This window comes from Ambystoma mexicanum, chromosome 7q (assembly GCF_040938575.1).
Source record: "Ambystoma mexicanum isolate Mex_15411 chromosome 7q, UKY_AmexF1_1, whole genome shotgun sequence".
NCBI lineage: Eukaryota > Metazoa > Chordata > Amphibia > Caudata > Ambystomatidae > Ambystoma > Ambystoma mexicanum.
This window is the reverse complement of record NC_090941.1, coordinates 811,898,109-811,922,499: the sequence shown is the minus strand read 5'-3', so window position 1 is coordinate 811,922,499 and position 24,391 is coordinate 811,898,109. Positions and strand designations below refer to the sequence as shown.

The 24,391-nt window shown below is 44.2% G+C and overlaps 1 protein-coding gene across 6 annotated transcripts in view; it reads left to right on the top strand.

Annotated features, from left to right (window-relative positions):
* CNTN5 (contactin 5) overlaps positions 1-24,391 on the top strand; it is a 3,106,629-nt gene that overhangs the window by 2,977,701 nt on the left and 104,537 nt on the right. For all 6 annotated transcript variants that reach the window (XM_069639123.1, XM_069639125.1, XM_069639124.1 and 3 more), the window contains 2 exons: positions 9,345-9,531; positions 11,093-11,205. In XM_069639123.1, coding sequence (XP_069495224.1) covers positions 9,345-9,531; positions 11,093-11,205 — 300 coding nt within the window. The remainder of the gene's footprint in view (positions 1-9,344; positions 9,532-11,092; positions 11,206-24,391) is intronic.

The following is a 24,391-nucleotide window of genomic DNA, read 5'->3' as shown; positions in this document are numbered from 1 at the left end:
TGGTAGGCTTCGCGTTCTGTAACGCTCACCTGACTCCCACAGAGGCGCTGACCAGGACTGGAATGAAGTTGCTTCTTCCGGTGAGGCGCTGGACTCAGAGTATGGCAGGACCGGTTCTTCTGTATGTGAAAAGGGAGGGGCGTTAATGATCTGCGGGGCAATGTGCAGCTTCCCACTCCCTTCACCTCCTGAACGAACCCCCTTTCTGTAATTCCCCTAGAATCTCACCTTTGGTTTTGTGATGGCGAGCTCTCCTTCCTGCTTCTGGTGCAGGGGTGCGTTGAAACCCAGTTAATTCACTGGATTCACTCTCATACATCCATGTTGGTTCTGCTAATGTCAGAGAATAAAAAGTCTATATTGTCTTTCTTTCAGGTGCAGAACGTGGATCCCGAGAAGAGCGATGAAAACGATGAAGAATGCTCAGGTTAGTGTTCAAAGAATGTTTTTCCTCTGAGTGCAATATTAAACGCTAATGCAGATGTCTTTTTCCCCATAGGGGCCGGGGTCAGAATGCTGAACGAGCATAGACCCGAAACGAGAGGTAAGTTCCGGGAAGTCTTTAATGAGAGTCTTTATTATGTCTTTTCACTCTCATTAATTCCGCTGTCTTTCTTTTCCCCTTAGGGGCCGGGGTCTGCAGGTGCCTGTATGCGGCAGAGACCCGAAATGAAGTATGACCCAAACAGGTAAGTCTAAATGGAACCTCTGGCTTTCCTTATGCTCTTCTCACTCTCACCTTTGTTTTCTGTCTTTTTTCCCCAGGTGCCGGGTTGATGCAGCGAATCAGGACGAGCGCCGCTGGCAATGGAGGCTGGCAGCAAGGTGAGTGAAATGCGGCGCGGCAGCGAGGGGTGAGTTGACCTTTTAAAATGAAAGTCTTTCCTTTTCAGGATCGCTGACGGGACGACTCTTGGACGAGGTTGAAACAGGTAAGGGCTCTTCTTTTGTCCAATTCTTTCTCCTTCTCCACCTGCAGGTGTTTCAGGATGCAGGCGGGCGTGGCAGAAGTCCAGAAGCAGGAGCAGGCACGGTGAGCGTCCAGCTGCTAGATGCAGAACAACGCGAAGCGTGAGTTATTGATCGGGCGTGGTTTAAATAGCCTTTCAAGAAGTCCCAGGTATGTATCCTTCCACTCAGGTATGTATTCTTCCTCAGGCCACACCCGTGTGGTTAAGTAGTTCAAGAGACAAAATAGTCCCATCCAGGCCTCAAGGGGGCCTGGATGTTGCAGCAAGGTCTGCATCAGGTAAGTGTACACCCAAGCACTTAAACACATGTCCTCGATTATGAGCCTGGCGCCTAAGGCGCCAGGACTGGGGTCCAATATGAGCCTGGCGCTTAAGGCGCCAGGATTCAGTCCAAAGGGCCCCGACTTGGGCTCGCTGAGACCTTCCTGGGGGAAATGATGCCTGCCTCTGGGGTTGCTGGGCCCGGCCTGGTTCCCTAGAGGTAGGCATCATGACACTGTTGAAGTGAGTGGATGAAACACATGCCATCTGGTGACACCTGGGAGGAGGAGCAAGATGAGCCAGGAAATGCTAGTCACAGCTTGTAGTAGAAACATGCCAATTGAATTTTGATGCGAGGATGAAGCAGGGGTCGGGAAGGAGGCGGATTACACACCAGTCAGTCTCTTGAAGCGAGTTGATCAGACACGCACTGTAAGATAAATCCTGGGAGGAGGAGCGAGTGGAATTGGGAAACCCCTAGTGCAACTTGTGGAAATGGGATGCTCACATGATTTTGCATGATATGGGGAGCAGCGATTTGGGAAGGCAGTTGCTGACATAGCAGTCAGTATCCCTGTAGTATCTTGGAGGTAGTGGGTGAGGCATGTTCCATTATGTGAATAGCTGGGGGAGGAGTAGGATGAGCTCAGAAACCCTATGGGCAGCTTTTGGGAGAGTCATACATGCCTGATTCTTCTGAGAGGGAGCAGCAGAAATTAAGGCTGGGGACGGGTGACACACAAGGTAGTTATCTCTTTTTTTTTTAATTAAGATTATAACATTAACAAAAAACAAAGCATTCAAAAGAAACACAATATTCAAAATACAATTTGCTCAAAGTATGTAACCAGTACATATTTACAACCCCCCCACCCACAACCAGGGTTCACATGAAATCATCAATTAGAAATCAATGCATGGAGTAATTTCCCCCATATTCTCTCAAATACGAGTTTCCTGTTCCTACGAAATATAACCCTTTCCATCTCAGCTATATCATGCATTACATCAATCCAAACTTCAATTAGTACAGGATTCATCGTCTTCCACCCTCTCAAAATAATTCTTTTACCTACCATCGCACCACGATAGACCCACTTCTTTTGACATATTGGTAGATCCTCCAAAAGAACATCCCTACCGAGTATCAAAGTCGTAAAATCAAAGTTTATCTTCTCATCCAACTCAGCATCACAAATCCTGCCAAACTAAAACCAAAAGCCTTGCACCCTGGTGCACGTCCAAAGCATATGCTCAAATGTACCCATATCCTGAACACATGACCAACAATCTGAGCTGTCTAACATACCTCTATTGAACATCTTTTCAGGAGTCCAGTATACTCTATTGAGGATTTTAATCTGTCGGGAACTCTCCACTAAGCTTAAAGAGCATAGTCTTGTATTAGCACAGATACGTAACCAGTGATCCTCTTCAATAGTACTCCCAATCCGTCTACTCTATTCCTCCCTCAACAAAGCATTGTTTTCTAACTTTCCTGTAATCAAACCATAGACTCGACCCACCTGACCACCTCCACCTACTTAAGGTTTTTGCCATAACAAGTTAACATCTAGACTCTGCTCCAAATCAATATCCCCAACAGCTCTTCTGATTTTACGGTAATCACTTGTATTGAAATGTGAACTATTGAATTTTGATTGCAATCCCCTAGCAGCCAACCAATTTCCATTCTCAAAGAGGTCACTCACCCACTGCACAGCCCCCAGAAACCATTCCGACCAAAACAAAGTTTTCCCATCACATCTAATACCCGGATTCAACCAAACTGAAGCATTAGGATCTTTCAAAGTGTCATACCCCAAACAATCATTCAGACTCATCCATGAATTATGCAGAAATCTTGTCAATGGGTCAGCAACACCCGATAGTTTTGGTACAGTTGTCAACAGAGCTCTAAGGAGTAAAGGGCCAAAATGACTACTCTCAGCATGTAACCATTCATCCGGATTTGGCTTCAGAAATTCCATCAATATTTGCGACATATAAGCCAAGTGGTAAGATCTATAATTTGGCACACCCAATCCACCCTTTTCAAGGGCAATTGTAATTTACATAGCTTCAGCCTCAGCATTCTATAGTCCCATAAAAAACCCTGGGTCAGCCTATCTAATCCCTGCCAAAATGTCTTCCCCATATCCAGTGGGATCATGCTAAGTATATAATTAATTATTGCTATGGAGACCATTTTCAGTGCGTTAACTTTCCCCCATAGGGATAAATGTAAAGTACTCCATGTATCTAAATCAAACTTATATGTTGTACAGACCATATTCATGTTCTCCGTTACATAATCACATATATTCGGCAAGATCCAAATACCCAAATACAGCAGTTTACTTATACACCATTTAAATCCCCATTGTGTAACAAAATTCTCATCACAAAACGGTACCAAGGGTAGAACGTCTGACTTGGACCAGTTTATTTTATAGCCAGTGAGTCGATTAAAGTTTGTCAAAATGCTGATAAGAGTTGGAATTGAAAGCCGAAGATTTTTCAGAACCAACAGCAAATTGTCTGCATAAAACCACACCTTTTGTTGTACACCCCAACAGCTCACACCTTGTAGATTATCCTCCATCCTTAGCGCCATCGTCAGAGGTTTAATACTAACGACAAAAAGCATTGGTGGGAGGGGACAACCCTGCCTCGTTCCTCTCTCCAATTCAAATGTTTCAGACCTTAGACCATTAGTGTTCACATCAGCCTTTGCTTTGTTGTAAAGAAGCTTAATCCAGGAAATTTAAGTTGGACCAAACCCCATCTTCTTCAGGACCATGAACAAGAAATGCCAGTTCACCCTGTCAAAGGCTTTTTCTGCATCCAGGTGCTACAGAAACAGTGCATGACAATGTCCTTATGTTACTGGCGGTACTCCTCCCCTTCACAAAACCTGATTGATCAGGGTGAATCAATTTTGGTAATACATTTTCTAATCTTAGAGCCAGGATTTTTGCCAGTATTTTGTTATCGGCATTGAGTAGACTAATAGGCCTGTAACTGAATGTTAAAGTCTCATCTTTCCCTTTTTTTAAGAACACTGACAATATAGCGTGTCGTGTAGTAAGCGGAAGTAAACCATTCAAATGGGATGATTTGAACATGTCCAACAAGAGAGACAAAGCAGAATTAGTTAGCCACTTGTAGAATTCAACTGGTAGATCATCCGGTCCAGGAGACTTTCCGGTATTCAGTTTACTGATTGCCTTTTTCACCTCGTCCAATGATATATCGTCATCCAAGGAAACAGATTCCACTCCCATGATCATTGGAAGTTGTAGTCCCGACAGGAAACCACCATCATCTGGAGAAATATATGTTTCATTTTTATACCTGTCAGAATAAACATTCTGGAAAACCTTGTTGATTTCTTTAGGTCTAAAAGTAATCTGGTTATTTTGTCCTCAAATGGAAGTTATAGATCTTTCTGATCCCCTTTTTCTCAGTCTATGTGTCAACCATATATATACATTTCCATTTGCTATACAGCTATAATCCTAAAGACCACCATCCATCCATCTAGTACTATTAACCCAATCAAATGTCGTTGAAAAAACCTACACTAATTGTGAAACTGGAACCAATCCAATAAACATTAAGCAAGTGACATTTCATAGCACATCCTTTCTCCAAATAACCTAGTCCCACGCAAGCCTCCCGTACACTGCAATACCTCAAAGCTCATACCCATCCGTCAATAAGAGCGAGCCCAAAGAAATCCCAGTATCGTCCTATGAATAACCATCAATCATGAACATATATATTTCATAAATCTGAAGCAGCTTATTACCTTCCTTCCTGGTATATATATATACCATATATATATACACATTATATATGGGGTCTATAATATATATAGGTGAACCACAGGAGAAACTACAGTCCACCCAACATGGGAGTGAAGGATGATTATCCGACAGACAGCAGTGTCAGATGATATACCCCATGAGACAGAACTGGTCTAAAATCATATATTTGGTGGTCTGCCATGTCCCATTTTTTTACTAATTGTGTGGCACAATAGCTATAAAACAAGCTGAATAAAAGACAAGAGACCATCACACACAGGAACCATTGCACACTTTGGCCCCCAGTACAAGTTAACAATGGAATAATGTCACCAGATGTATTGCCAGAACAGCTGAGTTCCTGTTTAATCAACAAAGAACTATCACGACGTTCATGCTGTCATATCCAGATGTGGATTTAAACAGAAACGTGTTCCTCCCGTCGTCCCGGCAAGGCTATGTATAGGATTCCCAATGAAGTCAAATATATATTGAAGATCAGCATTTGTGTATTACGAGGGCAAACAAGGGCTTCAAAAAAGATGGCAATTCAAAAAACAACTTAGTCATTGAAAGCAATCCTGCCTCTCATACCTGGCTCCAATTGTCTTACCGCATATACCATTGTGACCTGTATTCCTGGAGGAGCCGCACGAATGTACGGATCGGATAGTGGAGCTCTGATGAATTGTTTCACCATCACCTGAACAGCGTAATGGTGACTATAACGCTGACAGCCTCTCAGCCAATAGCGAACTGAGGAAATCGAGGCCGGTCAGCTGATCCACATCACGCGTACGCGTATGCGGCCAAGGTGGGGTCCTTTACTCCAGCCTCTAAGACTTCAGCCCGGAGCAAAATAGAACCAAAAGGCTTCGAAGTAAGCATGCTTTGAATTGAAAAAACGTTGAACAGTAATAACAATGCAGCGCCATTTTAATGAACAAAAACTAGGTGAAATGTTTCAAAAATGAATACATATAAAAAAACAATCTTCACACAACGGGGATGACATCAGAAAGGAAATCAACCCATAGTAGTAGAGGCGTTTTTTGACGCATTAAACCATTTCATAGCCTCAGATGGGTCTGATGTTGTCTTCTCAGCGTCTGGAAACACCAATGTTAACAGGTTCATCATGTTCAAGAAAGCCTTTATGCCCAGTGATTTTGCCAGATCTTTGGGACCTTTAAAAGATTTTCTAATCTCCAGCAGCTCTTTGTGGTAATCTGAAATAGATTGAGACCCTGTTACCCTTAAAGAAGGCAGTTTCTCTGCTCCTAGCTGCCCTTAGTATATCCTCCTTGCATCTAGTGCTCAGAAAAGAAACCAAGATCTCTCGTGACTTGGGAACCATTTTTCTTCCTACTCTGTAAGCATTGTCAATGTCAATGGAGGTAATATGGTCACATCTGTAGGCAGTCTTAAATACATCAAGTACAGTTTGGATCAAGTTCTCCTCTGTTGATTCTTCAATGCCCACTATCTGCAGATTCTTCCCTCTGATCTTGAGATCAATCTCCATAGTCTTTACAGTTCCCTTGTGAAAGTCATCCCTTAGGTTTTTATAAGCCCTGTAGCCTCCAGAAATCTCAGAAGACATAGAGGCTGTCTCATTTTCCAGGGCAAAAACACGACCGTCAATCTGGGAAACTTTCATGGTGAGATCCTCCATGGAAGCCTTGAAATCTCCCACGTCCTATGAAACTTTACTCAGGTCTTGTGACATCTTTAAAAGGAGAGAATAAATATCATGTGGGCTGGGTACTTCTGCCATCTCAGAGGTTGACTTAGGCTTCTTAGGGATGGGGTTATCAGCAACTTTAATCTTCTTTTTTGTTGAGTTCGTATCTTTCATAATCTATAAATGAGAGGGCCAGGAGCTGCAGGATTATGTTGCTTCCACTGCTGCCTGCATTCTAGATCACTTGTGTGTATCTCTTGAAGTGAGTGGATGACACTTGTTCTATTGGGAGAGTCCTGGGAAGAGGAGTGGGAGGAGCTGTGAAACCGTGAGAGGAGCTTGTGTGAAAGTGGGTGAGATACACTTTCCTGGTTTTGCTAGGAGGGAGCAGCAGTGATTTGGCAGGTGGTTGACACACATTTGGAAAAAGATGTTAGCATCCAAACTATCCAGAGGTGGAGGGTGATGTGATGCTCAAGGTCTTTTCACTCCTGAAGCTTCACTTGCTGGGTGCACCATCTACGCAGGAATTGCTCATGGTTAACTGAAGGTATCATCACAATCATTTTCCACACCTCCTCTGGGGTACATGCCCCGGTAAAGGAAATGCACAGGTATTGCAAGCAGCAGTTCAATTCACTATTTTACAAGCAGTCGAGCAGACATGCAGATCTTATCTATCAAAGATAAGGGAAGATCAAAAGATGGAATACTTGAACAGTCAGATGAGATTGAAAATCCCACGTCTTGTTTCTGGTATACTCTAGCAAGAAATGTGAGCCTAGAGTAGAAAGGGACCAGCTTGCCTGCCACATCTGTTGTGCCTGATATGCAACAGCACCATACATATACATGGGAAAAAGAAAAAGATCTGAGGTGCACTCCTTCCCATATCATCAGAGAAGCAGCATGCCTCCAGCAGTCCACACAGTTACCTCTGAAAATACTTCAGCTGTATCTTTGCATTAGAGTAGGACAATAAACTCTACTCCCTCTACCCCATTGCAGTGGTCCCATTTGTTGACTGCATTAGGGCAGAGTTATACAAGCATTTGAGCATGGCCAAAAACATCACAAGTCCCATTACAGGCAGTGCCAGGTCATTCTTTACATGTCTATAATGATGGCAATAGATACTTTGCCCTATTTGTCAAAACTCCTGGATTCTGGCACCCTATGGGAAAAGTTGATCACTGCTAGGAAGCTCCATCCAATATTTTTTCCTACCACAATTCTACAAGAGTCTTATGATTCACGGGAGCGTGCCCCATAGTCGAGCAGGTACTAAAGAAGTCAGTAGGGAAAAACTACTCTTTCAGCATTTTAATGTGGTCAAGTGTTCAGAGCATGGACTTCATTTCTGTCAAAACACACTGGATGGCCTTTCATTTCTACCACGTCCAGGAGGGGGCCTGCAGTTGGACTTTGTTTTAAAGGCTGTCCCATGCTGGTTTGGCATCAGTGTCCCATTGTAATGAAAAACGCCCTGCCCGGCGCCAGTACGGCAGCAGGGCACATTTCCTTTCAAAAGGGCGCCTTCACCAACCACGTCAGCTCGGGGGAGCCATTAAAAAATTCCCCCGATCTAGCTTGGCGGGTGGGGGGGCTAATGTGGTTCCCCGGGTGACAGCCAGGTCACCCGGGTCTAAAGCAGGCCCTGCATGTTTTGTGTCCCCCTGCTGCTGCCTCTGTACTCTACTGGTAGCCCCTGGACGTGTCCCTTTGTACAGCACAATGTTTCTGCCCAGCTAGAATTTCGCTTTATAAATCCCATTAATTCATACATGCATACATACTTACATACATGCTAAATATTACTACTCCTTCAAAACTGGTGGTTGTAATCTTTTACGGATTAGGACGAGAAGGATTTTTGGTGGTTAGTAAGGACCCAACATAAACTTCTTCATTCTTAAATGAATGTATTTTTCACAAACATGATGTACCCCACGGTGTGTCCTTGTTTCCAGATAAGGTCGAATTGACTTTGAGGGGGTTCTTTGCAAACTGCGCCTGACAGAAACCTGTCTTTATTTGAATAACAAGAACTGAATTGCTGCCCTTGCCCCTCGGCTCTGTAATTCCTCCACGATTAACCCAGTACAAGACTTCCTTAGGTGTTCTGTCATCTTCTATCCATCACACTGACACGGATCTCGCAGCTGATGATTATGCGGGGCCGAGGAGGAAAGACTGCGTGTGTTGTTCCATTCTCACTGCGAGCTTCCCAGGTTTAACAGTAAACGTTTCTGATGACCTGTGAGGGGCGAGCTCTCCTTGAATTCTCTCAAGTACAGCTGGCCTCCTGCCAGCGCCTCTCCTCGACTGCTCCGTGGAGGTAGCCGAGCTCTCCCGCCAGTAGGCCGCGGCGCACTGCGTCGCTGAAATAACGTGACATTCTGACTCCAGACAGCTGGGTGGTGTGTGTAACTGCGCCCGAGCGTAAACGCGGCCTACAATTCTCTCATGTTTAAAAGAGCCTGTTAATTTTCTGACAGAAGGGCCTGCTCACCGCAGGGGAGGCCAGCCGTTTCCAAACAGCCAATAATATAATAAAAACAAAGTGAAAACTTCATAAATGCCAGAATTAATCTTCTGCATGGTGACTGTTGGCAGGTTGGTTACTGGAAAGACATGGAGCAAGAAGAGGCAGCAGAAAGGGTGAAGACCGGAGGAAACGAGTCATCCATCATCCTGACAGCGTTGGAAGGGAACACGTTATACCACATCACCGTCAGGGCCTACAACAAAGCGGGAACAGGACCACCGAGCAGTGCAATACGTGTGGCGACCAAGAAATCTCGTGAGTAACACGCAGTGTTTGTTGCCCATCTGATACTTCAGCAAAGGGGCAAATGTGTTGGTTTGTTCTGGTATTTTTAATATGGCGCCTGTATATTGCCTTCTGCTGTTTCGAAGCACCGTGTGGCACTGTAGCCAACATTCATAGTAAACATATGTCAGCGATCATCAGGGCGCCGATTTACTGATGGATGAACGGGCATACATATCGCACTTCTAGTTTGTGCAGAGCAGACTGTTTGGGGCCCATGCATTTGAATAATAACAATGAGCGCACTTCTGGCGGGTGAATACATTACAGCAAGCAGCAATTGGTAGAGCGTGAATGACGTGTTTTCTAAATGATTGGCGGTTTAAATGTCACGTTGGCGTTTCTTGTCACAATAACAACGGCCAGTTTCAGAGCCAGAAATGAAGAAAAAAAAAGTCCACTGCTCCGCAGAAATGGTCTGTTGCGTGTCTTTATGTGTAAGTTATTAGAAATATGTATTTCATTTTTTTAATGCCATGGCAACTTCACCCTTTCCCCTTTTCCTACGTTAAACACTCAATTATTTGGTCAACTCAAGAAGCTGTTTATGTTCTAATTTTTCATGTGACTGGTATCTGCGCCATTTAAAAAATGGCGCAGGAACCAGGTCACCAAATGCGACAGAATGTGTTTGCAAGATATGCTGCCGTGCTCCTCGAAATGCTCACCCCTGATTACCATAGAACTCACGCTATGCTAATTAGGGAAACGTAGTAGGAGCACACAAGTGTGGCATGCCTTCAGAGCTAAGTGCAAAGGCCCAAAAAGTTGTGCTCTTTCTACGTTTTTTAATGTACAAAATGCCGCGCTGTGCGTGGCGGCAAACACATTCGGACGGATTACAGATTACAGAAACATTGAACCAGTGCAAGTGCAATTTGGCACATTTGGGTCACATTGAAAACCTTTGCAATATTGCAAGTGCAATGTTGCAAGATATTAGCACTAGGGCAAAGTTTGCCCTTGGGTGAAAAACCTCTCTGTTCAATGCATTTTTTTTTCCCAGGGCAAAGTTTGTACAATTGCTAATACAGAAGGTAATTAGCACTAGAGCAAACTGCATTGGAAGTATATGGGCCTGATTACACAGTGCTTTTCAGTGGGACTTTCCCATTGAAAACCGCTTTTGTAAATCAGGTCCTACGTGTTTCCCACTAGGGCAGTTTATATCCTAGTGCTAATACCATTAAAATTACACTTGCCACGCTGCAAAGGTTTGTTAATGTGGCCCCATTGTTCTTTGAAGTAGGCCAAACCTTGCTCTAGTGCTGAAACCGTGCAAAATTGTGCTTGTTTCAGTGCAACGTTTCTGTAATCCTACCCATGGGGCATTTTTTATGTGCACCGGTGCACAGAGTTTACTAAATCGGCATTCAGATAATTATTTGGGCAATTTAGTCTCAATCCCTTGCTTATGTGAAGCAGACTACATTTAGAATCATTTGGATCATTTTGATGTCCAGTAAAAGCAATGTATGAGTCAATAGAAGTGTGTTTAACTGCATTTTGGTCTTTTGTTTTCTCTGCTCAGCTCCAAGTCAAGCTCCCAATAACATAATATGGATGCAAGATGGTGCACAAGTCTCTCTTGGGTGGGAGCCAGTCAGACCACTAGCCAATGAATCGGACGTCATGGGGTACAAGGTCAGTGTATAAATGTTTCATTTGTCCATATTATGGCTGTATACTGACTGTGTGTGCACCTGCCCTTTCCTCATCTCTCTTGCCCTCTGTCCAGGTATGTGGTCCACAATTATAGCTGAATATTGTCGCGGTTTATTATGTGGTCACTCTCAACTCAGACAGTTCTTTCCCCTGAAGCAAGGTGGCGTGCAATAAAGCACTTTTATTTTAGATTCAATTTGGTGAGGCCTCCCACCTGTCTCGCACCCAACCCCAACAAATACCCTATGTCACCAATGGACTAGGAACCACGGCGGTGTGTAGTAAAAATATATATATATATATTTATTTATTTAATATTTGACACAATCCTAAAATCAGCCACCAATGGTTTGGCAACACCCAAGATCACACAATAACTTGGTTATATAAAACAACACAGGGGAACTTTTGAAACATGCAATAATAGCTTACACAGATTTAATTTCAATGTAACCAATAGAAAACGTCCCCAATACCATACAAGATCCACAGAAATAACGTAATTTAAAACAATTTTCTCCCAGCAACCCCCACCCTCCAGGTCTCAATTAAAAATGACCCCTTTGATTGAAAGTCAATGTGCAAGGAGTGTGAGCACAGTGGAAAAATCATTTTGCTGCTAATTTAAAAAGGTGCTGTTTGGGAAAGGAATTCAATGGGAAAAATCATTTTGGGCTTGTTATCTAAAAGGCAAGTTGGGGAAAATATTACTCAAATGAAAATCGTTTTCCAACACACTTGAACATAAAAGGCAGGACTTGATAACTTGGAGTCAGAGAAAAATGGGAACCTAAAAGGGACATTTTGTTTTTTTTTCGTTTTTGTACACACAGACAGAAGAGATGCAATACTTTGTAATTCTGATTTAAAAGGAATGGGGAATTTCGTTTTTCAACACACATATAGATGAGAACAATTCTTTGTAATTTTGAATTAACATGAATGAAGAATTTCGTTTTTCAACACACATACAGAAGAGAACAATACTTTGTCATTCTAATTTAACATGAATGAAGAGTTTTGTTTTTGCTCCCTCTACCCAGACTTGAAAAGTGGTGTTTTGTAGATTGCTTCCTTTTGGGATTATGGACACCCCCCCTTTTTATGTTGAAGTCAAGGTTTTCAGAAACAGTCAAACAAGTCCTTATGGGCTATATACCAGCTGTAACACACTGGGAATGGGCTATTGTTAGTTTCAAATTCTAACAACCATCCTCCCATGATTTTGTATATGGGAATTGAGTGATTTACTTTAATCAAATGTGCTAAGGATCTACACAGCTTCCCCCCTCCCCACACTTTTATCAAAATGTTTAAGGATGGCTGTTCCTAACACAATACAATTTCAACAGAGAGGGTAGTTTTCTATGGGGAATTTACTTTGAATGGACTTAATGAATTGTGTGAAGGGTCTACCCAGTTTCACCCCCTCATTAACGCACCAATGGAAAGGGATAAAGGTATGGAACCCCACAGAATTGATGGCTTTGGGATATCTACTTACATGGGAGGCTTTGGTCAGGGCAAACAGCAGGGCTCCTCTGAGGAGAGCACAGGTCTGGTCAACAGCTTTCAGTTTGGGATTTTTTCCTGCACCCAGACTCCTTCAGCTCCTCTAGTTTGGGTCCCAGCTAGCTTCTATGTCCCAGCCACTGTCTCCAATTCAAGGATTGAGACCTCTCTGCTAGTTGTTCGTCGCAAGAGTCCAGCAGCTGCTCTCTCCGGGAACAATTCACAAAAAGCCCAGTTCTGATGCAAACACAGTCTTTTTTAGGGCTAGTGATGCAGCAACCTTGTCATAATTCTCATGGCCAGGATTGGCTAGCATGTTCCATTCACCTCCCACCAGAACGCCCACTGGCTGCTGATAGGACCAGAAGTTCGGAGATATGCATGATGTAGGCTGAGGGAGGGGAATAAATACATCATTTCAAATTGACCATTTTTGCATCTTTAGTTCTGAAAAGTCTCATACGGCAGTGACTCCCTTTGTCTTTCAAATAACCCCATAATGATAAATATGTACGGTTTCTATATTTTACGACAAATCCAGCCATACTAATGTTGCCCTTCCTAAGTAGAGTTACTGTTTTTCGCAGTTTTCTGCTGCACCAAAATATCTAAAAATGAGTCAATTTCCCATTTAAACCGGATTTTCATGATCTACCCCTGTGCCAACTGTCCCATTGCTCAGGTGTATGTAAATGGCAAAAATAATACTTTTCCACATAACTTAAACTTTGCACATCACACACATTTTGTTTTTACAGGGTCACAATAGGCTTTTCTCCTGTTTCATTTGAACCCGGTGTACGCTCTATCTGACACACGCTGCTCCTCTTATTAAGGAAAAACTGTATTCAATGTTTAATCAATGACAGTCATAACAAGGCCTCAGTAGGTAGGTTTCCATTTCCCTGAAACCATGTGGTTTATCTGTGCTTATCTTAACATGTTCTTCTGCTTGGCTTGTAAGGCCTTGCTCATTGCTTAATGTACAGTTTTATGGGAAGCTTGACCTCAAGGTTACTTCTACGGACCTGTTATCAGCAACTAATTGACATCCAGAAATTTCTTTTGGTGGGCCATGCCCAAAAAGCCTGGAGATCAGATTTCATAAGATCTTTGTTCAGAGTTAAGTGCACTTTTTTATGGGGGAACCGACCTTAAAGGTTGTGTCTCTTGGCTGTGTTGTCAACAATTCCCCACACATTTGATCTCTAGCTTTATATATATATATACATAAGCATATCTTCAAAACCAGTCCTTCACCCCTAGCATTCCTCAGACCAGAGGGCTGCAAGGTCAGGATCCAGACACACTTATCCAATTCACAGTTCAGTGGAGGATTAAAGCTTAGCAGGAAACAAAAGAGGCAGTTTATAATTCTGAAAGGCTAGCACATTACATTTAACCACTGTGTACCTGCAACTTTCAGTGCTGCACCAGGGCCTTTTGTTCATACATACAGCCTTTCCTTTATATAATATTAATAAAACTGAGTTCACTCTATCCCCACAGACTGGCCAAATTTACATCAGGGATCAGTATTAAAATCTATACCAACAAAACAGGCTTTTCTTTGTCCATGCTGTCATTATATATGATGAAACCAGGTCTAATCCCTACTGATGAATGTAATATGTCCTTTACTTTATTTCTGGATTTGCAAATGTATTGTTTCTCCGTTTTTAGCTTCCCCATGTGCATTGCTGCAGTTTTTAAATCTGGCCATGTGTAAAGTATTTCTTTAATAGTTCAGTTGAAATGACATGAGTATCTCTTTGGAATTTTCCACGCATAGGCCATAGTTAACATAGGAAAACAGTGTTCACTTTTGCCACAAGTAGGCCTCTCCTTCTAAATTATGTAATTTTAATGTTGAAAAGTAATTATTTTTATTTGTGATAAATGCAAAGTGCTTGGCTTCACTTTAGATTTCTGGATCACAGTCTTGTGCTGCATTGAAGTCAATGTAAGATACTGCTATCTCACTTTAAGTCAAAATGTAGCTTTTCATATTTTATTAAAACAGCATTTTCAGCCAAACATGTCTTTTGCCATGAATTGGGCACATCTATCAATTTTACGTTTTCAGACACATTTTCCTTCACTTGAGTGCCGGTTCATTCTGGTAAAGTTGAAAGAGGACAATTTCTGTTCATTTTCTAGGCCTTAACTCAAAAAAATAAGTGTTTTGGGACTGGCCTGCAATTTCCAATGGATAGCATGAGTCAGCTTCACTTTTGAATACTGGCCTGACCTGGTCTTTTTATTTCTGACATTCAGGGATAAATTTTACCCCACAATATTGTAAACCATTTCATGTATAGCCCTTCCACCGAACCCCCTTGGGCTGGTAGACCCCTTCTGTATATGCACTTCACTGATGATGCTTAAGAGCAACCCTCCTGGTCAACTGTCAAAGGTCCCAACTTGGGGAGCCACACTTTATAGACCACCCCTGACTACACATGAACTGGCCACAATATCAGCTCTCCATTCGCGGAGGGACACTTTTGTGGATCAGGTCCTGTACTGTGAGAAATACTGGAGAAATCAGAGATTTTCTCATTGTGTGATGAATCAACTTCCGGGGAAACAGTGAACCAGGGATGAATATCAGTTTCTAAACTATCAATCAGTCCCACACCTCTTGTAAACCAGAAGGGATCTGAACAGATTGGAAACACAAGCAAATTATAAACCTCCATGTCCAATTTTGGTAACATGGACGGAACGACAGGCCTATCTCTGCAAGACCAATCTTTGTTTAGTTGCAACACCTCGAAAATACAATTATTACCCAATGATAAAAGGGACTGTTCATTCAAGGTTCTATACAAATATCTACTTTATTATCATCACAACAGACAGTTCTAGCCCACTACAAAATACAATCCACCCTGTAAAGGAATGCAGAGGACAGACAGTTTCAAGAAGGAAAAGAGATGCACTCTGAATACTGACCGGAGGGTAGTTGGTAAAGTAATTAATCACAATAGTTCAAAGATACTTGGTGTCAACACAAAAGGAGCAATAGTTTGTAAAAATGTAACCTGGTGCCTTTGAAGATGGACCAGGGGGACAGAACCACAATGTACCTTGTGCTAGTAGAAGTTCTTGGTGCTCGACAGGGTCAAGACGGTTTCAGGGCACTCCGGTGACAGAGTTCAAGATGGCAGACAGCTGCAGGTATCAGGTGGCAAGCAGTTAGCCGAGCGTTGCTGGACGGACGACTGCAGGCTGGTCTACACAGCAGCTCGGGGTCAGGAATCATTGTCTCGGTGCTGGTTGGCGGGTATGAAGCACTGTTTGAGGCGTCTCGGATGATGTTAGGGACTGTGTTGTGACAACAGTCAGCGGTGCAGTCGGTTGCAGCTCGAGGGGATCGACTGACACAAAACACTGTCCTTTAATTCTGAAGCTGGTTGAATCTTGTCGAAGGACGCCTCCTAGCTTCTTCACTGGGCTTGTGCCATCCTTTAAAGCAGACTGCCCAAAGCTGAGGAGAGTGTTGTAGGCACTGGCCTTTTCCTGGATTTGGTTCTGTGACTCTCTGGCTCTTCCCACCTGGGAAGCTTGCTTGAATATCCTAGCAGGGCACGCTGTGTGCTGGCTGGGTACCGGTTTTGGAGCTGGTGGAGGGTCCTCTGGGTTCATTATCTCCCGCTGTTTTCTGGGAGATGTTTAGGGGAGGGATCTTGCTTCCCTCCCTGGAAATCCTGGCCTTCCTTCACTGGTGGAATCTGTAATGCAGACTGTACCTTCAGCCAGTGTCCAATGCTGAGTTATTCTTGTTACTCCTTTTGAAGTCTTCAGATGATCTGCCCAAAAGAGGGGTTTGAACGTCTTTTAAAGCCAAAAGGGCCACAGTCATTCATATAGGCTAAACCTACCTTAATTAACCAATCCTGGGTCCCCACTAACAATCTCCTGTATGAATGCGGTCATAAACAGAGTGCTTTCCAACAGAAAAGGTAAAGGGGTGAAACATGTACTACTAAGTCCCACCCATCTTCCTGTTTGTTGTGGATCAAAGGGTTCTGGATAATTGAGCTCTCAGTGGTTACAGATGAAAGCGGCAGGTCTCCCTTGAAGCTGTGGCGAGACCAGAAATGTGGTCTCAGCAAAACCACATACTCGTACCTTCTGAATGGGGTCCCTCTGTGGGATGACTACTGTAAATACATAGTCCCAGACATGAGCAGTCACTGCCCTTGTTACTGAGAGGTGGGTGCTGGCTTCAGGTGACACAGTGCATATCAAAGATTGCTGGGATGTTCCTGTCTTTTTTAGTCCTGTGACCAGGCCTCCTGTGGGCCTGCTTGAATCAACTGTGATTAGTATGAGAAGCTGCCACTAGCAGCTAAAAAAGAGCAGGGTGGATCCATGTAGCCTGTGTTAGTTAATTAGGCTGGCCATGACAGGAGGAAGGTTTTGCCTTCCCTGTTCTGATATGCCTTGATGTACTCTTGGCTGTCATATTCCAACTACATTTGACAGGTGGGATGGCGTCTGTAGGCTGTGTCCACCCAGAGTACACAGGTATATGTGTATGTCATGTGGTGAGCATAGGAATATGGGCCTCACTACGACCCAGGCGGCATGGGGTTAACGGCGCCGTAAAAGGTTGCAGCGCCGTTAACCCCTTACCGCCTAATTATGAGGTCCCTTTGCGGGTCCCTACCTTAATGGCTGGTCTTGACCAGCCATTAAGGATTGGACTCGCAAAGGGACCTAGGAGGTAATTACGGTACCGCAATTTGCGGTACCGTAATTACCGCCTTCCCCTTTCCCATTGAGCCCTATGGGGGCAGAAATGGGAATGGGGAAGGGCCAATGGTGAATGGGGAATTACTGCCCCGCCAACCTTGGAATGGGGCGGTAATTCCGCCATCCACCATGGCGCAATCGTTAAAATACCAGCATCAACCATGGCGCTAATAGCGCCATGGTTAATGCCTGGGTCGTAATGACCCCCAATGTGTGGGTATTAGCCCCACACATTTTCGGGAGGTTGATCTACATACATTCAATTTCATTTAAAATTTCAAAAAATCCCGAGCAAGCACACAACCACCATGCAGATGGTCGAATTCCTCACACATTGCCAGGAGAATATCCCAGGCAACTGATGGATCACTTGTCTGTGAATGCCCAGGTATAGGGTCTCCGCTGGCACACTCGTTACTAGATTGGGGGCCGATATAACATTAAGAGACTCTGCATCCAGTGGATTGTGCTGCTTTCTCTGCTGAGCACATCTTGTCTAATGAAGACTTGAAACGTAATCAAGACTCGAGCTACACAATCTAATCCCTCTGCTGCAAATATTGACATCTAGTCAGAGGCAAAATTGAATCCAATGTATTTAAGCCATCATTGGAGCAAAATAATAAAAAAGAACAATTGCACTTCACCTAAATCAAAACTACCCATTTCCATTTAAAAAAAAAAAGTTAATTCTGTCAATGATGAGTTTAGGGAGTGTGTTCTTTATTACATTTTCTTTAAAATATACTAGACAGTGGCAGATTTTCATTCCCACAGTTTAGGTCTTATCACATGCAGTTCCTATTTCACCAGTTACCCTGAACTAGAACAGATAGCTAAGATAATTACATGTGTTATATAATAATAGGCCACATGTAATGCTGCCCTGAGCAGTAATTCCCAAAGTAACATCGTCACTGTATGCTTGTACAGCTCTGTGAAAAGTAGTGTGGTGACACATTACCTGTCTCTTCTAAAGGGAGGCGGGATGTTTTTTCCACTACTCTGGTGCAGCACAGTCTGTATGCATGTCTGCTTGGGACATCTAACCTCTGTGCATTGTCCTGTAAACCAGGACTCCGACACTGCAACAAGTGGGACCTGATTCTTATTGTAGCAGAGGACTCAGACACTTTGAGCCTCTTCTTGCACTTCTCTGAGCCTGGAGGTCCTCAAAGCCGACAAATCAGGACTGACTGCCTAACCGTAATGCCACAACTGACCCTAAAAAATCAGGAAATGGTCCACAAATCATCAACACCTGGCCGTGACAATGGTATCACTGGTCCTATATGGAAGTATTGATCTTACTTGTTATGACCCATTAGTCTCCCCTTCATACACCTAACTCACCAACCAAATCCCAATCTACTCCCCATCCAATACCTGCACACTCTGCCCACCACTGCTCCATTGCCAACCAGCCATCCCATCACTTTGCCACTTATCCCAACAACCCATCCTATTATATTGTGGTATGTTTTGAGGAATTTATAGAATGCATACGGCCAAGCCAGCATCTTTGCTGTAGGGGCCTGAAAATGATGTGTGAAGACACAAAGTTTTCAGCAATCGACAAAGTCCACATGTTTTGAAAGGCCCATTTACAGTAAAAGGCCTGTCATGGCTATTGTTCTACCTCAATGTCACTTGAGATTACATTTAAAGGATATCAGTTTGACAAAATTGGCTGAATGTAAAGAAATTGGAGGATGCTAGCATACTATTTTAAACGTCAGAAAGTAGAGTCCCAATTCATGGTGATCATGTTGAATCAGGCACAAACTCTTAATATGACTTAATATAAAAAGGTAGGTGATATGCATGAATCTTTAGGTGACCCTGTAAAGGACAGGTGCTGGAGGCGCATTGACTTTGTCGGCAAACACTTTCATGACCCTTCTGTCTTTAAAGGAGCTGATCCAGGCAGTGGCTTCTTTGGAAACATGTGCTTAGGTGGTGAGGTGGTGGCTGTTAGGAAAGATTTCCCTTAGGTGCAATTTACCCTCCATTTTTGAACTCCTCAAACTTTTAGCTTTTGTGTGGCTCACTGATCCTGACTTTTTCCAGTGGAGCAAAGCCTTCACCTGCACTTCTCTGGGCTTTCGCTGATTTGTTATGGGGAAACTGACACATCCTCCGTGCTGTCAGTACTGACAAACTATGTTTCCCTTAGTCTTCGACTATGTTGCCATTTCTTGGTAACATTTTATCTATGTGCCAAGTAACTTACAGTACCGCGCATAGGGGTCCTTTTGTTTTATGGCCCTAGCCAACCTCTAAGTATTATTTGGTGTTTGCACAAGTGTGCCTAGGATGAACTGGTGGCAGCAATTTACTTTTAAATTTCTTTTACTTCGTTTTTATGGACCATACCGTGTTCGGCCCAAGAGTATGGCCAGTGCCAAAAATATCCATGCAATGAAGTCTTTTGTTCGGTCCATTGGCCATTTTGTCCCTTTGCCTTCCCACAGGTATTCCTTATTTGGGCATGCAACCTACTGCGAAAATCGCATATTTGGCAGGCTCCTGCCCAGGAAGAGGGTTGGGAATGTCGGTTCCCGATCCACAATACTGGTGCCAGTATGTCTGGTAGGCCTAAATAACTGGAACCACCATGGGCCATGACTGGCCCACATCTGCTGTGCATGCAAGAGAGCAGATCTTCCATTGGCTATCTAAGATTTAGGCGTGAAACAAATCTTGGATAAGAGAATGGGGCTCTGCATCCATTCCAGGTTGATCAACTGAAGTTCACACCGAACTACAGAAGGAGCCAAGTATCCACAACAAAGGAGCAGACTCGAGGAACCGCCAGAGGCATCCTAGGAAGGTTTCGCACTCTGACACCACTGTTGTCCTATCAGAACCCTGCTTTTGCATCGTACCAAGAAGTCCTGCAAGGGCACTTCGTTTCTTTGGAGTATAACTGCAGAGATGAAACCTACTAGTGAAGTGGACTAGACTGACAAAGTTTGGTCCAGACTGTGTTGAGGGTCTGTGAGTGCTTTCATCACTTACCGGTGGGCCCCTAACACATCCATCTGTTTTTATGCACAAGACTTCCTTAAAATATACTCACCTTGACTGGTCTAGCCTTTGCTCCCCAGATATTCCCGAACTCCAAAAGTCATTCTATCTGAAAGGCTAGACCTTCCTCAAGGAGTAGGACTTGATTCTTCATCGTCTCAACCCCCTTCCTGAGCCGCTACAGCTCCCAGAAGAGAACCCGCTTTTCACTTTACGCATGACCATGCATTAACGCACTGCTGTACTGTGAGCACAGGGCTCCTCACTTCTTAGGGCTGCACTACATAAGTTAGGGATTGACTACGAAGAACTGCCTAATGTGATATCTGTGTTGAACCTACCCTTTTCTGTTGCAGGTTGTGGTTATTTTCTCCCCTTTCATCAGGTTTAGGCTAAACGCATTTTGTAGATATGTTACATAGTGAATAAGCATATGTGGTAATTGTTTTCTTGATACTGTGGTTTAATCGTGTTTTGTTATAAAGCCCTGTAATACATTTATTTTTGATATACAGCTGTCTAAGAGTATTCTGTGGAGTTTTACTGTGTTTGCTCATTGTGGGCCTCCGTTCACTCTCACCCCTCCTGAGATTTAGTCTTGACTACCTGCCAAGCTACCGTAGATTGGTCTGGTTTGTCCAGAAGGTTCCCCTGTTCAACTAAACTAGGGTGGCCTCCTAAACTTCTGCCCACCAGGTCAGAGTTTAGAAATTCATCTTAACAGTGGCAGAGGATTTTGTGATTGACCAGGTCAAATGCTGCTGACAGATCGAGGAGGAGTAGGAGGGCTGGCTTCCCCAGGTCTCTGAGTTCATCAATCAGATTTTTTAACACAAGGAGCATGGATTCTGTACCATGGCCTGGGCGGAAGCAAGATTGGCGCATTCCCAGAATGTGATTGGTTTCCAGGTATTTTTGGATCTGCATATGGGCTGTTCTATCTTTCATTGTGAGAAGGAAAGGGATGCTGGTAATAGGTTGGTAGTTATTGAGGGCTTTGGGGTCCAGTGATGGCTTTTTTATGAGTGGGAGGACCCAGACTTCTTTGAGACTAGTGGGCACTATACCTGTGTCAAAGCAGGCATTGATAAAGGCAGTAATGAGGGGAGCTAGGGCATCGGCCCAGACCTTGATGATGTTTGTCGGGGCATATATCACCTTTGCATTTGGATGGTTTAAGGGGTTTCAGGATAGCCAGGACTTCTGGAGCCAGGACTGGCTGGAAGGGAAATTGTGGAAAGGTTGGGATAGGTGTCAAGTGAGCTGCAAGGGGTGGGGGTGTGACTTGTTTTGCGTGCATTTTTTTGTTTTATTATGATCAGTTTATTGATGATCACATTTTGGATATTTAAGCACCAGGTTTTTTCCTGGATGATGGGGAATGGGGAGTTAGAGGATGTTTCTAGCTCTCTGAGGATGGAGAAGATTTCCTTTGAGTCTGATTTCACATTGGGTATTCCGAGATTGCATGTGGTAGATTTGGCAGAGATAATGGCCTGTTTGTAAGCTCTGGAGGATGCGAGGAACTCTAGTTTGGTGGTGTCTGAGTGTTTATTTTTCCAGCACGATTCTGCTGTTCGCTATTTGTCTCAGAGATTTTCTAGGTCAGGGGTATACCATGAGTTCAGTTGTCTCACTGGTTTGGCCTTTTGTTGGGTAAGTGGGACAATGGAGTCTACTGCTGATGTTAAGATGGTGGTGTAGAGATATGCCAGGAAGATCAAACCCTTCATGGGTTTTGGTTCCAGTGTTATTTTGGCAGGAGTGGCATGATATGGTCTTTAGTGAGCTTACGTGATCTTCAGGTTAGGGGAGGGGGTAGAATGTGCATAGTGGTTTTGGGTTGAGCGAGGTGTGAGATGGAGCAGGTCCGTCCAAGGTGGTGGTCTGTCCAAGGGCATGGGGAGCTGGACTTGATGGTGTTCTGGCAGTTGAGGGCTGTAATCCAGACCAGGGTACGGCCCTTTGAGTTGGAAAAAGCATTAACCAGTTGTTTAGAAATTCAGCACTTTCAGAGAGTTGTATATGGAAGTGGTTGGGAGGTGGGAGGCGTTGTTGAGACCTAGTTTGAGATTGCAAAGGATGATGATTTGAGTAGTGGCTTTGATATTGTCGCACAGGATGTGGAGAAGGATTTCTTTAAAGGTGCACGTAGGACCTGGTGGGCAGTAGATGATGTGGATGGTGGTGGTGCTGATTGGCAAAGTGGTGAGTTTGAGTGAGAGGATGTCTCCTTTATCCTCTAGGAGGTGTCAACGGGCCATATGTCTTTGTGATACATTGTGTAACCTGGTTGGATGGCTAGGTGTAGTGCTGGGCCAGAGGCTTCACATGTTTCCATGATGGCAAGGGTGTCTAAGTTGTGAGATATAAGAGGGTCATAGATGACTAGGGTGTGGGCAGTCACAGAGTGTACATTGATCAAAGCGCAATTGCGTGAGGAGGTCCTGGCATTGGGGTGGTTATGAGGGATCTTGTGTGTGTGGGTGACATGTGCTGCCATTTTCCCTGAAGAAGAAGGGGGGTGATTTTTGTTGGGAGTGGAGAGGTGGGTGCTTGGTGAGTTCAGCATGATGTTGGCTGGGCTGGTGGTGTAGCCTCTAGATTCTGACGTTTTAGCTGGCTCTTCCTGAGTGCTCAGCATTGGTTGTAAGGGGCTTGAGGCTGACCTTTTAGTGGTCCCAGAGGCAGAGGAATCTGCAACAATGTACATGGGGCACATGCAGATATGCATTACCAACAATGTTCATGGCGCACAGGCAGGGGCATTTGCAGCAATGTTCAAGGGAGCACAGGCAGAGGTCTTCACACAGGTTTTATCATGAGCAACAGACATAGTAGGTGTGCTGCATGTATAGTATGAAGGTTGGCATGTATGCATAAAATGCACTTGTTCAGTCATGTCCTGCAGTACTGTTGGTTGAGGTGGATGACTGAGGCTGATCTGAGTGGCCAGTGGAGCAGCGAGTTGCAGGTGGGGGAAGGAGTCCAGCGAATTGTTGGCAATGAGCATTACGTGCGTTGCATGGGCTGCAGGTTGCGTTGAGGTGCGGAGTCGTAGATATCCGAGCCTAGATCTTAGTGGGTGTGAGCAGGTATAGAACAGCTGATATAGAGTCTGCCTCTGAAGGGAAGATTCCTGAGGACTATGGAACATCCATAAGCACCCTGCACAAGGCAACAGGTTTCCTATATGTGGCCCTGCTTGCGAATCTCAGAACGCCCACGAACTTAACTACATGTACTGTTTCTCAGCGGTGACCCGGAAATGCTTCTCTTGATCCTCTGAGCTGCCCTATTCTGCACCTGTGAGATGCTGTGTTCTGAAGATGTGAGATTACCTATTCATACCCCAGGAAGGGTTCTCAGCCAGTCGGGTGGCTGGAAACTAAGGTGAGAACACACAGTATACTGTTCGCGTTTTCCAACCACCCAAGCACCTTTCGCTGGGTGCCACCATCTTGAATGTGGGGAGGAAACAGTGAGTTGTTGCCAGCGCTGAAAGCCCCCATAGGCGAGGTTAATAGCTATATTCTGAGCCTGTAAGCTTCCCTGTTCTGAGCCTCCGAGATGCCTGTTCTGAGCTGCCCTCGTTCTGAGCTACTGAGATGCCTCATTCTGTGCCTGGGTGCTGTTTGTGCCTGGAGACGTGAGATTCTGCATTCTGAACCTGGAAGCTTCCCGTTGTGAGCCTCTGAGCTGCCCTGTTCTGAGCCTGTGAGCTACCTTCTTCTGAGCTGCTGGTATGACCCATTCTGAGCCTGTGAGCTGCTCATTTCTGAAGTTGTGAGCTGCCCCATTTTGGGCCAGCAAGCTTCCCCGTTCTAAGCCTTTGAGGTGCACCATTCTGAGATGGTCA